Consider the following 14,036-nt stretch of genomic DNA (forward strand, 5'->3'; position numbering starts at 1 on the left):
AACAGCAAAAAGTCTATTACCTTTTCATGATCTCCCCTCTTCCCTCTAGAACGCACCAGCCTCTCTTTTTGTTTCCTGGAAATAAATATTATAATCACAGAAATATAATACTCATATTACTTTTCACTAGAGTTTCTCCTGTCTGGTAATGCAAGGTTTCAAAACAATACTAACACAAATCTAATAGAATATTGACTGACTTGGAGACAAGGCTGGTGAGATTAATTCCACAATAACTCCATATCTATAGAATATGACTCCAATAATACCTCAATCAAGGAACATAAACTCATTCTTAATCTTACAGAAGCATTTAAGCCTGAGTATGATCAAGTGCTTAACTTTTAATTTGACTTAGAATTTCAGAGTTTCATTGAAAGATGTACTCAGATCCTACTGGTTCACCAAGTGCAGATACCTTTGTGGTTAAACTGCAGTCAAGTTTCCACAGCACACTCTACTCTCCCACCTGGGAAACACCTGCAATTCTTCCCTCATCTGTACAGACATGTGTTCTGTATCAAGTATCTCTTTTAAATAATGAAATCAGGGAGGTGGTGTGATTAAAAGTACCAGTGTGGGTGGTCCTAATTCAGGTTTTGCCTAGTCCATGGATTTACTGTTAAGGAAGCCACTACCTTTCGGCCTCATAATCTCCAAATCAAATGTGAGGATAATCCTTCTCATGGTCATACTGTTAAAATTGCTAATGCATATGAATACTCCACCACCCTACCTATACTTTTTTTTTTAATCTCACCCATCTTCTAACTCATGATGGTCTCCTCTTCTGCATGCTGTCATTACAGCGACCCAGTGAGGTAGGTCAGGCAGAAAGACAGTGACTTATTTATTTATTTTTAATTTTATTTACACCTTGCCTTTCTTGTTGAGATTCAAGGCAGATTGCACAATGCAAATCAATGCAATGAAATGTACTTGAAACATCCAGCAAGCAATATGAGAGCACTAGGAGCACAAAACTTAGAAATGATACAAACAAGCAAAAAAAATCAGATACGGTATGTCATAAACAATGCAAAAAAGAACGGACTTACAAAAGTAGAAAGCAATACAGGGGCAGATCTACTATGAAACTAATGAAATTTAAACTTAAGGGCCCCTAATCCTGAAGGAGCCCTAAAGCAACTTTTTTTAAAAAAATGAGTGAATTTTTCAACAAGATTGATGGAGTTTTTTTTAAGTGTTTGTTATTAAAATGAGGCTATTTTAGCGACAGAATCATAAGCCAATGGGTTGAAGTACTTAATATTGACCTTAGAATATGCTCTAATATGGGCCTCAAGGTCTTTGCAAGGTCAACAAGGCCCTTTGGACCTTGTTGGATGTGGCCCTATTGTCCTGGTTGAGAAGGGCCCCCCACAACAGTTCAAGCTTCAGGGTCCCAAAAATGTAGGCCCACCACTAAAGCAATATAGTATGCAAAAGAATACATACAATAAACAGAAACAGACATGTTCCTTTAAAAAATGTGCCTTCAATTCAGTTAAACTATGGCCTTATTGTCTGGTCCAAGGTCACCCAGTGAGCTCAGTGGAGAGCCAAAAACTAGCTCTCCCCAATTTTTGTCCAATGTTCTAACCACTGTACCACACCAGCTTTCACCACCCTCATAAGCACTAGGTTGATATATGAGGATGATGATGCTGTATAATACCTGCATTTTAATTATGTAAATCCCAAACCAGTTTTACCTTGAGACTGGTGTGCTTTGTAATGGCATGTTAATTGCAGGAGAAAATTAACTCTCCTCCAAAAGAGGTCTCTAGGGTTGTTAGTAAACAATACTGTGCAGAAAGAAATGGTTAGGACAAAACAAAACAAAGCCTGCAAATGAAGAACACTTCCAACCACTAGTTTTGTGTCTAGTTCAATTGCCTCGAGTTTATTGTTTATAATAGTTATAGATTTTTAAAATAAGCTTTTAGCATTTTTATAGCTTCATTTTACAATAATTGAATTAGTGTTAGCCACCTTGGGAACACTGCTGAGGCGGGAAAATCAAAAATAAATTTGGAGGGGGGGAATCCTTTCTTGACTGTTACTTTTAACAACTGATATTGGTGTTGTATATTTATGGCAGGTAGTCAATGCCAAGAAAATGCAAACCGGTCAGCCTTAGCTTGCACAGAAACATTAAAAGAACTCCAGGTTTTCTTGGTGTGAGAAAGTCTCTGTATGTCTCCAGCGACTGAATTGCTCTGAAATAGTTATTTCCACATCTTCAAACTTGGATTTTCTAATTTCAAAATGATAGAATAGCAAGGATTTAAACAGTGTTGATTTTCTTATAATTAGAACTATCTTCTGTCATTTATCTGAGGTCACTATAAGTAAGAAGTTATGAAGCAATACCAGAAATCAAAGATTGAGTGAAATCTGCACTAGGAAGGCAATTCAGTTCTATAGTCTTCTTCCTTTAAATATTTCCCAACTTGTTTGCAATAAATCACCCTCTCTACGCTGTTATTATAAATACTTTTGATCTTTGCCTCCTCATTGCTGCTTTACCCAGAACACAGACATTGAATTTTAAAGCACCCAAGCAATGGTGAACCTCCAAACCATCTAAAGAGTTGTTCAGTGTCCAAAGTTGCTCATGGGTTGAAATAGATTGGATCAACACTGAAATAAATCAAGTGCAAGGTCGTGGGGGTTTCTTAAGAATGCAGGTTTCTCTTAACAAGGTAATCACCCTATCATCACTTTCTAGCCTTAATAATGATACTAAACAAAGTCGTCAAACCATTAACATAACAAGTTTTAAACATTTTCACAGACTTTGTTCACTTGCAGACAGCACAAAATCAGTTCAGAGTAGCCATTTTCTCTCTAATCATGGAACTGTGATGTCTCAATCAATTGCCCTTGATGGGTCCTTATACTCTAAGGACGATGAAATAACAGCACTGTATTTCTCAAAAAGAATACTGGCTAAGTAAATTCAACTCCGTCCCAAAACCCTAATTATCTTGGGGAACTTTTATTTATCCACCAAAACTCATCCCCCCCCCGAAATAAACAGAATACAGGGCAAACAAACTACATGGGACCTGCTTTTTTTGGGGGGGGGGATAAATTTCCTTGATTGGTTTAAAGAAGAGTAGAAATGTTACTCTTGGTACAGAACAGTATCCTGTAGACACAAAGAGCTGCAGAATGACCATGAACTTTGTACTACCCTGCATACTTAGGTATGCAAGAGTAGCTTTCCATGAGTACATCTAAGCCTGTAATTTTGTTGTCCTATCATTTAGCTGAGAAGATGGGGTGTCATAGTAAGAGGTATTGCCTCATACAGGCAAGGACCCACAAATACATGGTAAATATAATGCAATGTTTCAGACTCAGGCAAAACAGGAAACTCACACATTAAGGGATGCAGTATTCACTTACTTTCATAGTGGATCTTGAATCCATTATTAGAGCGGCTATTGTCTGTTGTAAAGAGAAGGTAAATGAAATTGCTGCTACTGAATAAAAACTGGGGGACTTGTGTGCCATTGTAAGATCCTAGAAGAGGTGACAAAAGGTTGGGTCCATCATGCACTTCTAGAACATCGTAATTGAGTTCTGTCTGGAATCTATAATAGAGAAACACACATACAGACATAAAATATACCCAAAGGTTACTTGCAGAGGAAACGGGCACAACAGAGTAATCATCATCTGGCATTTATATGAAAACTCAGCTTACATTCTAAATGTTACTCATAGTAAACTATATCAGTGATGATGTGTAGATCGTGTCCCTTTCCTTCCATTGAGTTTTCCACTCTTCTACCACATGGGGTCAGATTCACCTGAAATTCTGCACATTGTCTCAGATATCCACGGGAGTATCCCCACTGCACTGCTCTTTGCTGAATGAAATGGGAAACTAGATCATCTCAACCATGTAAAGAATACTTTTTTATCTTGGATTTTTATCTTAGGAATTAGAATACACAGTACTTTCCCACACACAAAAAAGAAATATTAATTTAAGTTACTGAGAACTGAAAAAAGAAGTGAAGTACAAATAAAAAGATACCAATTTAAAAGGGCACACAGATAATGAAAACATTTCTTTTTAAAGTTTCCATCTATCTGAAACCATCCCAATCAATGGATAAAACCATTAATCACAACAGTGTACCTCGCAAACGCCATTCCTAAGGTTATGCAGTGGCTCACTTTCAAATAAATTAATAAATAACAATATAATCTCTTCTGACCTCTCATTCACTGTGATAACTATTTGACTGGACATTTCACTCGATTCAAATACAATGAAATACACAGAAAACAAGCCTCCCTGTGTGATTTTTAAACAACTTGTTATCAGAATGTGTGCAGTTAAGTCACTTCCAACTCATGGTGACCTTATGAATGAATTACTTCCAAAACATCCTATCAGGGGTCGTTTCGTAGAAAAAGAGCTAGGGGAACTCATTAGCATAACTCATTAGCATATACCACACCCCCTGACATCACCAGAAGTGTGTCATAAGGCCACACCCCCTACCATCACTGGAAGTGTGTCATAAGGCCCAGCGGTCGACCTGCAAGGCCGGCGGGAGTGCGAGGAAGCCCCGCCAAGGCCCTCCCTGGCCCCAGGCAGGCAGGGGTGGGGAGAGGCGGGGAGGAAGCAACTTACCCTCCCTCTTCTCCTGCCTCCTCCTGGCTGAATGAGGGCCGGAAGCGGGGCGGCCGGAAGCAGGGGGTGGGGCTTCGTCATGTGCCCCGCCTCCCCGCACCTCACCCGGGGGAACTGCGATCCCCCACGATCCCCCCCGAATCGACCTCTGCATCCTATCATTAACAGCCTTGCTCAGATCTTGCAAACTGAGGGCAGGGTCTTCCTTGACGGTTATCCAAACAGCTGTCTATTAATGGTCCTGTTCTTATAAACAGAATATACTGTTCCCAGTTTATAAACAACAGTGTCAAACAGATCCTAACAATGTCTATGGTAAATTCAGATGACCATGGCCTTATGCAAATAATGTTTGGCTGTGTTTTTCTTTTTAACCATGATTAAGCATTATGTCTGTATACCTACACAACGGTTAAGGATTTCCTGCAGATGAAAATGTAGAATTATGGTTTGAGATGTGGGTTTGTAATGTAATATTGAAATACTACATATTCACTCAGAAAGCCATAACATAGGCAATGGCCCTACATTTCCACCTGCATGGCATCATGGGAGTCTTTGAACATCTCTACCTATCTAGAGTTCCTCTGACCAGGCCTTAGATAGGACAGCTAAATCATGGTTTCACTAAATGGGATCATAACCAGGTTAAGAGACAAACTATGGGAGCGGTACCCATGGTTAAACATTATGGACATTTATATATTAATAACTAAGTCTGGCCCCCATCTGCGGATATCTAAATCCACTGCTTTGGGGCCATGGTGAAAGTAAACATATTTTTCTGCAAACCTGGGAGCCCTCCCCAGGTTTCCGGGGGGGGGAGTCAAATGTTAAAAATATCATTGGGGTAATTGAGCCTGGCACATTTCGCTCTTTCCATGTGTTGTTGGTGAGGGGGTAGCCAGGAGCCACGGAAACCTAGAGGACGTCAGCAGCAATGGTGGGGAGAAGAAGCTGCATCAGTCCTGGTGGTGAGTCTGGGAGGAGCATCTGAATTGCTCTGTTGGCAGCAATCACAGTGTCACCAGTGACAGCAGGGAAAATGGTGGGGGAGAAGCTGCAGCAAACCTTGTGGCAAGGTTGGGAGGTACATCTGGCTCAGCCGCAATGGCAGCAATGGGGGGACTGGCTGGGAGCTGCGGCAGCCCCAGTGACAGTGGTGAAGAGGGGAAGGAGAAGATGCAGTGGGCCTGATGACAGGGCTGGGAGATACACCTGCCCCAGCTGCATTGTTAGTGACAGTGGGGGGTGCTCAGGAGCCACAGCAACCCCGGTAATAGTAGCAGAGATGGGGGAAGAAGCTGCAGTAGGCCTGGTGGCAAGGCAAGGCCAGGAGGCGCACCTTGCCCAGCTGCATTGTCAGCAATGGGGTAAGGTGGATGGGCAGCATCACTCTTCAGTAGCATTGGTATTGTGGAGAGGGGTGGCCGGGAGCCATGGTGAGCCTGGCAGCATTGCCATTTGGTGGGAAAACTAAGGGGTGGAGAGATCCCCCTACAAGTATCACAGGCCTCCACTTGTACATTCTAATTGACCAAACCATAACCATACTGAAACCCAGTCATCATCAATCCATGTTCGTGTAATTATTAAGTACGTGTTCATGTAAGTATTAAGATACTTTTGGAGCTATATTGTCAACCATGCAGTTAGAATCACTGTGCAGTGAAATTTCAAGCAGTAACCACATGTTTGGTAATCTGAATCCATCATCCCACTGCTAAGAACTCTCCATTTTGGTTTGTGTTATGTATTTGGAATGGTAAAGTACAGGAGTGTTTCTACCAGAGACTGGCTGAGCTTGGAGCATAGAACAATAGCTTACCAGGATCCTGGAGAGAACCAATGAAGTAGCAATGTTATGTAAACAGCGTATCCTTGGGAATGGGATGTGTTTGGGTGTGGCAATTGCATGCCATTTAAACAGGGCTGCGGTCCTGGACCAGCAGTCTTGTTCTTGCTGAAATAAAGTAGAGCTGATCACTAGACTTGGGATCTGCTTATCCATGGAACCCACTATTTAACAGTCTGTCTTTCTCATCCACCTCTCACTCAGTCTTGACTATGGTTGCCATCCTTCTATGGTGGGCCTGGAGATTTCCCAGAATTACAACTGATCTCCAGACCACAGAGATCAGTTCCCTTGGAGAAAATGCTTGCTTTGGAGGGTGGATTCTATATCATTACATTCCTGAAGAGCTCTCTCCTCTTCCCAAACTCTGCCCTCCCCAGGCTCCACCCCCAAATCTCCAGGGATTTCCCAACCCAGAGTTGACAATCCTAATCTTCACAGAAGACCAGCTTCTGTTATCTCTTTCTCTGCATGGGCCAGTAGCCATATTTTGGTCCCATACCACAATAAAGATAGAAGAGCCAACAGAGTAAACAAGCCCATCCCTTTATCTCATCACATTTATTTAGGGAACTAGATGTTCCCAGGAGCCAAGCCTCACCCAGTATCAGGCTGTGGTGAAGAAAAGTGTCATCAAGTTACAGCTGACTTTTGGTGCCTCCTTAGGGTTTTCAAGGCAGAGACAAATAGAAGTGGTTTGCTATTGCCTGCCTCTGCATAGCAACCCTGATATTCCTTGATAGTCTCCCATCCAGGGGTCGTTTCGTAGAAAAAGAGCTAGGGGAACTCATTAGCATAATTCATTAGCATATGCCACACCCCCTGACATCACCGGAAGTGTGTCATAAGGCCACACCCCCTGACATCACCAGAAGTGTGTCATAAGGCCACACACACCGCCCCCAACAGTCCCGGCCGCCGGTGCCGGCCATGCAGCTCCACTGCCGAGCCCCATGAGGGGCCCGGCGGTGGACCTGCAAGGCCGGCGGGAGTGCAAGGAAGCCCCGCGAAGGCCCTCCCTGGCCCCAGGCAGGCAGGGGTGGGGAGAGGCAGGGAAGAAGCAACTTACCCTCCCTCTTCTCCTGCCTCCTCCTGGCTGAATGAGGGCCGGAAGCGGGGCGGCCGGAAGCAGGGGGCGGGGCTTCATCATGTGCCCCGCCCCCCGTACCTCACCCGGGGGAACTGCGATCCCCCGCGATCCCCCCCAAAATGACCTCTGCTCCCATCCAAATACTAATCAGGGCTGACCCTTATTAGCTTCCAAGATCTGGGTGTCCTGGGCCATCCAGGTCAGGCTATCAGACCATTAATCATATATAATTATTAATAATATGATTAATCACTGTGCCTTTAATCACACAAAATACCCTGTTGTATTTGCATTATGCAGAAGATAAAAACTATACCCTTATCTACATTCCATATAGGGTTGTGAAGTCCATTTTAGTCCCCAGTAAGGGACTTTGGGGGGCGTTCCCAGAGGGGACGGGACATCCCCATCATGATGATGTCACGCTGGGGATGTCCGCCCCCCCCCTGCCTGCCCGATGGGCATGCGGGGAAACGCTAGCTCCCTGCACTTAAAGGGACCCCTTTAAGTGCAGGGAGAAGGGTGGCTGCAAGTGTTGGGGCTTGGGGGTGGGGCTTCCCCCTTTGGCCAGCTGGCCGGCATGCGGAGAACACCCCAAAAAGTGGAGGACCCCTACCAAACCGGGGTGGGGTGTTTGGCAACCCTAATTCCATATAAATAGGTCAGTCTGAACCAAAATTTTAATTAAGACTCATTTGAATCAGGCCCGTAGCCCGTGTGGGGCCCTGGGGGCCCGGCCTTCCCGCGGATTTTGTGGGGGCCCCCATCCTCTGCTCCCCCCCACCGGCCCGCCCCCTCCCTCCTCCTTGGAGCACTCAGAGGGAAAATAGACGGTAGACCTCCTCCGCTCTGCCTGCCTCCGCTGCTCCGCCCCTCCCAGCACTGACTCATAAGGCGGGGTTATCCGCTCCACCTCTGCTCCTCCGACCTGACCTGCCCAGGCACGTTGCTCTTCGTTCGCGCCTAAAAACGACTGCTGCACATGTCGTGAGTGAAGCTTGCTTGCAGCTGCTGCCCTTCTGGAACCAAGGCGATTGGCTTCAAGCTGCCTGCGCGCTCCCGGCATCTCACCATGGAGGTGGGTTTGCAAAAGAGAGTGGAAGCCGGGCACCTTTTCTTGTCCGAACTTAGAGCCCAGAGAGCGCCCCGACCGTGGGCCCCGCCAGTTCTCCGCCGCTCCGAAGCCTCCTTCCCCCCAAGGAGACCTCCCGTTCTGTCCCGCTCCTGCCTGCCCATCTCCAGTGATGGTGGCCCCTGCGAACCCCCCCCCCGTGTAACTGCCGACTCGGACCAACGTCCAGTTCCCGGAGCGTCTCCCCTCCCCGGCCTCTTGGCATCAGGAAAAGCCCCCCCCGACGAGAGCCGCGGGGTTCAGCTCCAGGACACCCCCCTTCCCCCCGGGTGTGGGGGGCGGCGGCCGGTTCCTAAGCCGGGATGCGCTCACCCAGAGGCTGCGATCCTGCTGCCACTTTGGCTCTCCCCCCCTCCGCTGCGCAAGAACGTTGAGCTGCTCCTGCGATTCACACACTCTGGGCGGAGTTGGCACCCGCTGCCTCGCCTTGTGCCGCCGCCCGTCTTTTTATAGCAGGCGCGAGAAGCGTGAGAGCCACCCCCCCATGTCCTGTCCCATTGGGGAGGCGCGGCTCAGAAGACGCTGTTATGGGGGGGCTGTTAGAAAGGAGTGTAGCGCCCCCCCATTCACTTAGGCGCAGCGCAGCGAGGATTCCAAGCAGGGACCAGCTGGGCTCTTCTGCTTCTTCCTCCTGAGAGTTTCCCCCTCTCCAAAAGGGCACTGAGATCTGATCTCCCCCAGGCAGAGCATACCTGCAGCAGAGGGGTACTTTGGATCTTGGCGGCCTCTCAGGGGCCACGCCAGCCTTGCCTGGGTACTGCAGACCCCCCTGTCTTTGCAGGGCCACGCTGAAGTGCGGGCCCTTGCAAAGCCTTCTCTCTGCCCCCCAGCCTTTGCAGGGCCGCGCTGAAGCGCAGGCCCCTGCAAAGCCTTCTCCCCGCCCCCTCCCTCGGTCTTTGGAGTTCCGAAAAAAACTGGGTCTGGCTGAAAAGGATTATTCCTGTGAGGCGGGGGAAAGACCGCGTGTTGCAATTAAGGGTGGGTGGCCTGGATGGGGAAACACACAGACAGGGGATAAGAGAGTTAGGAAAGGGCGGGCTGGGAAAAGAAAGTTTGCAAGGGACTACACTTGATTGGGAAGGCTTGGGCCCAATGAAGTAAGGTTCCTCCTTCCTCCCCTGCTGCTGTCGCCGCCGCCACCAGGTGCCCCAAGCCCTCAGCGGGGAAGGGGAGAGAGGACGAGTGTCCCGGAGCAACCAGTAGGGCACGGACGAGCGGAAGAGACTGCTGCTGCCGGCGGGGACGTTTTCTCCCTCTCCGCACCCCTTCCCAGTCCCAGAGCACGCCAAGCGCAGACCAGCTCCGAAGGCTCCCCTGACTGCGAGGGCGGAGGCCGCTGGCTGGGGGTCAGATGAAGAGCCCTGGCAGGTTGGGGGGAGGGGAGGAGGCGCAGCTGGCTGCTCTGGCCTCCGCCCCCGCCCCCTCCAGAAGCCCCCAAGGTGTGTGCCTCCTGCCCTCCTTCTCCTTTCCCGCGTTGTCCCTCCACCACCCTCCTCTCTCTGCCGCCCCCTCCAGCCCCCTGAACCGGGCTGCTCAGAGATTTCCCCGGGAACACCCCAGCTTCAGACGATCCCTCATCATGGAAAAAGGCGACTCCCCAGCAGGAGCAGCTGGGGGAGGAAGGCCGGTGGGGGGGGAGTGGCCCCTTCTCCGGTGCAGCGCTTTCCTTTCCCCCTCCCCCTCCTTCTTCTTCAGCCTCTCCTGCACGGTGGCGGGGGGGTGGGGACGCCCAGATCCCCCCACACACATACTGCCCGCTTTCCTCCCCCTCCTTCTTTCTCGGCCTCTCCTGCGGGGGGAGGGCTGGGGATGAGCGCATCTCCAGGGCCCGCTGGGAGGTTGGCATCTGCACTCACCTAGAGCGCAGAACAACCTCGGGCCGGCCCTGCCAGGAGAAGCCTAGATATCCCCTGGATTGCCAGCTGATCCAGAGTTCCTTCTAAACTTAGTGTGAACTGGCTCACAGTTTTTAAACATCTGGCTCACACATTTCTGCCTTAGCTCGATTCTCTAGAGCCTTTTGAACTCTCCAGAGTCTATGACAGCTAAACACCTGGACATTTCTTTTAATATGAAAGCCACCAGAACAGGCAACAGTGATAGCCACTAGCTCAGATAATTGATGGAGAGTAAGTCTAACACAACTATTAGTCATAATAGCTTAAAAACCGCAATTTGTATTTACAGGCAGCATATTTTTTGACTACACGTTACTGGGCCCCCTGAGCAAAACATGGGCCCCCTGAGCAAAAAGTTGTTAGCTACGGGCCTGATTTGAATTGCCCAGCAAAGCCACATGCCGCTGATCAAATCAAGGCTGCACCAAACACACCTCCTTGTTGCCTAGACCTCCCCTCTATTTCCTCATTTGGAAATATCCTCAGGACCTCGACCCCTCTTTGGCCAATCTCCCTTGACCTCCTAAGCTTCGAAAAACTAAAATAGTTTGTTGTGACTCACACAATTTGTTCTAGAACCAGTGCCTGTCTCTGTCCCCAACCTTAGATTATCCCTGCCTTGGACTACTGTCTTATGAGTCCCTGCTCTGGGCACCTGTCATGTTTCTCTGATTATCTTTCAATTTGGATTACTTTGGGTTATTTGCTGCCTGGACCTGTGCTTTGAGAATGGGAACTTTGCCTGGGCCCGCAGACAGGTAATTGTGTCTTCTTTCTTGTATTTTGTCTGTTAGCCTCTCTCCTTTGAGACCTGCTCTTAGGAGTGAGAGGAGGCAGAAAGAGGGCTCTGTTCCTTACTAACTATTTTAATGTGAATTTGGTTTGAATCAAAAAGTGGGTTACATTCTCACGGACACTTGTCTATGCTGTCCTTGTCTCCCTGATCACACTTTGACCAAATAATAGCCTCCCCCTTCCTTCCCCAAATACCATCACCATTGCCATCAAACTGGATTTAAACCCCCCCCCAAAAAAACCACCTTTATTCAAAATCAAGCTCTTTTTTTTGACAAAGAGTTCTGAGAACCTAACTAAAAAAACAACAACAACAAAACCTCACTCCAGCAGATGTGTGTTCAATAAAATATATCCTTCAACATATTTCCCTTTTTTGGGAGGAACATAACACAAGGAGTATGTAAATTTAACCTACTTTCTATAATCCTAAATGAATAAATCTGCTACACAACTCATCAAAATGAATCCATTAGACATATCAGTCTAGTTACTTTAAAAAAAAGACTGGCTTTTTAACATAGAAAAAACATTAAACATTAAAAAGAAAGAAAGAAAAAACTGCCACAGTTTTAACAATATATAAAACACACGAATCCCAGTACACAAGCATTCACTTGACTATACAAAAATGCAACATGGGGACCGGCCTTAGAATGATTACATTAGGTCCCTGTGTGTGAGTCTGAGGAGCAGCTAATAATTTCTGACAAAAGTTCAGCTCTATTATACCGCACAGTGTCATTTTGTACAGATTTTTCTTAAGCATGAGGCATTTATTGAAGCAAAAAGTATGCTGTCAAGCAGATTAGTGCCAGTAAAAGGAAGAAACATTTAATAAATGTCAAAAAGTCATAAAGCACAAAGTTCAAATGACAAACAAAATCAGCATGCCCAGCACACCTGCCTCTTTAGAGTGGTTCCCCTGAGCCAATGTTTTAAAAGCTCAGGCTTATGGGGGGGGGGAAGATTATGGGGGTGGTGGTTTACCAGATATTATGGTAAACCACCACTATCTTTGACCATAGGCCTAGTGGAGCATCTCTGTTTTACAAGCCCTGCGGAACTGTCTCAAGTCTTGCAGGCCATGGATGTAAAAAGCCCTGGCTCTGGTTGAGCATAGCCAGAAGTCTATAGGGCCAGGGACTACCAGTAGATTCTGATCTTCCACACACAAGGCTCTCCAGTGGAATATACCAGGAGAGGCAGTCCCGGAGGTACACTGGTTCCAGACCGTGCAGAGCTTTATAGGTCAAAATCAGAAACTTGAAGTAGATTCACTACTCAACTTGGAGCCAATGCAGCTGGCGAAGCACCAGATGGATATGTGCTATTGTTGCAGTGCCCATAAACACCCGTGCTACTGCATTTTGGTCACACTAACCACTTTAAATCTTCTCATCTATCTGGGGTACTATCAGAACCACAAAGAACCTTGGTCCCAGGATCCCAGCTAAATAAATTAAATAAATAAATAAACAAAATGTTCATCAGGAACCACTCAGAGGAGGGTTGGATTATGTGCATTCTGGCTGAAAGCCCTACTATGGAAGGGAAGGGCAGAACTGCTTCATGAAAATCCAGAATAGCGAATGAAATCAGTCCCTAGATTTCTGACAATTCTCTGGAATTAAAGCAGTAGAAAACGATTAGGTTCTGCCCAGAACAATAAGAGCAAAAATAGGCCAAAGCTGTCACTGGGTAAGGAGAGTCTAATACATTAAAGGATTCATCCACTGTGTTTCATTACCTTCCTGAAATATCCACCTTATATCTCTGTTGATATCCCTCTATGCGGTATAGCTGCATTCATCCACTGCAGCCAAATGCAGGCGTCCACTCACTGATACTCACAATAAACTTCCGTGAATCAGACCTCACTTCATCAGACTCATAAAAGCTTATGCTGGAATACACTTTGTTGGCTTTCAAGTTGCCACTGGACCACTAGTATTTTGATTCCTCTCTGTATTCCACCAGCCACAAATAAAGCAAGAACAAAGGGGAAGCAGGAACCAGAAAATAATATAGGAACACAGACTTAGTTTTTGCATTTCAATGCATTTGGACAGTTGTAGGGCATTGCTGTTCTTGGTGCAGTCTGTAGTGTGAACAGAACACATACATTCCCCAAGGACTTTCTTGATTGCTGTGCAAATGCCCTCATAAACCCAGCATCCAATGACCTCTATCTCTATTTGCATTTCCAAGAAGCTTCCTTATACATTCACTTTTTTTTTGTAGAGAAAAACTAAATTATGTTGCACCTCCAAAAAGAAATTCAAACAGAAATTTATTTTTTGGGGGGAAAGACTGTACAAAACAGTAGAATCCGAATGAGGTCTACAGTGGGATTTACTGCCAGAAAAGAGATATCAGGATTGCTCTATAAATGTGCTAATGATGTGGCCTCTTGCTCTAAAAGTAATACTTATGAATGTACCAAGCTTCCCACATCAAAACCATGCACAACACTTCAGAGTCACTCCATAATCATATACAGCCAGCAGCAATAAGTTGTACAGCATGCTGTAGGAACAGAACAGAAGGTGTGGCTTATGAGGACAAGTGGGAGGAGCAAAATTGAGGGTAGGCAGAAGGTGGGG

General features: G+C 46.5%; 1 protein-coding gene across 1 annotated transcript in view; it reads right to left on the reverse strand.

The window, feature by feature from the left end:
- CSMD3 (CUB and Sushi multiple domains 3) overlaps positions 1–14,036 on the reverse strand; it is a 796,050-nt gene that overhangs the window by 330,462 nt on the left and 451,552 nt on the right. The window contains exon 18 of the mRNA XM_015417873.1: positions 3,418–3,605. Within this exon, the coding sequence (XP_015273359.1) occupies positions 3,418–3,605 (188 nt within the window). The remainder of the gene's footprint in view (positions 1–3,417; positions 3,606–14,036) is intronic.

The sequence above is a fragment of the Gekko japonicus genome, unplaced genomic scaffold (genome assembly GCF_001447785.1).
Source record: "Gekko japonicus isolate JY-2015 unplaced genomic scaffold, Gekko_japonicus_V1.1 scaffold449, whole genome shotgun sequence".
Lineage (NCBI taxonomy): Eukaryota > Metazoa > Chordata > Lepidosauria > Squamata > Gekkonidae > Gekko > Gekko japonicus.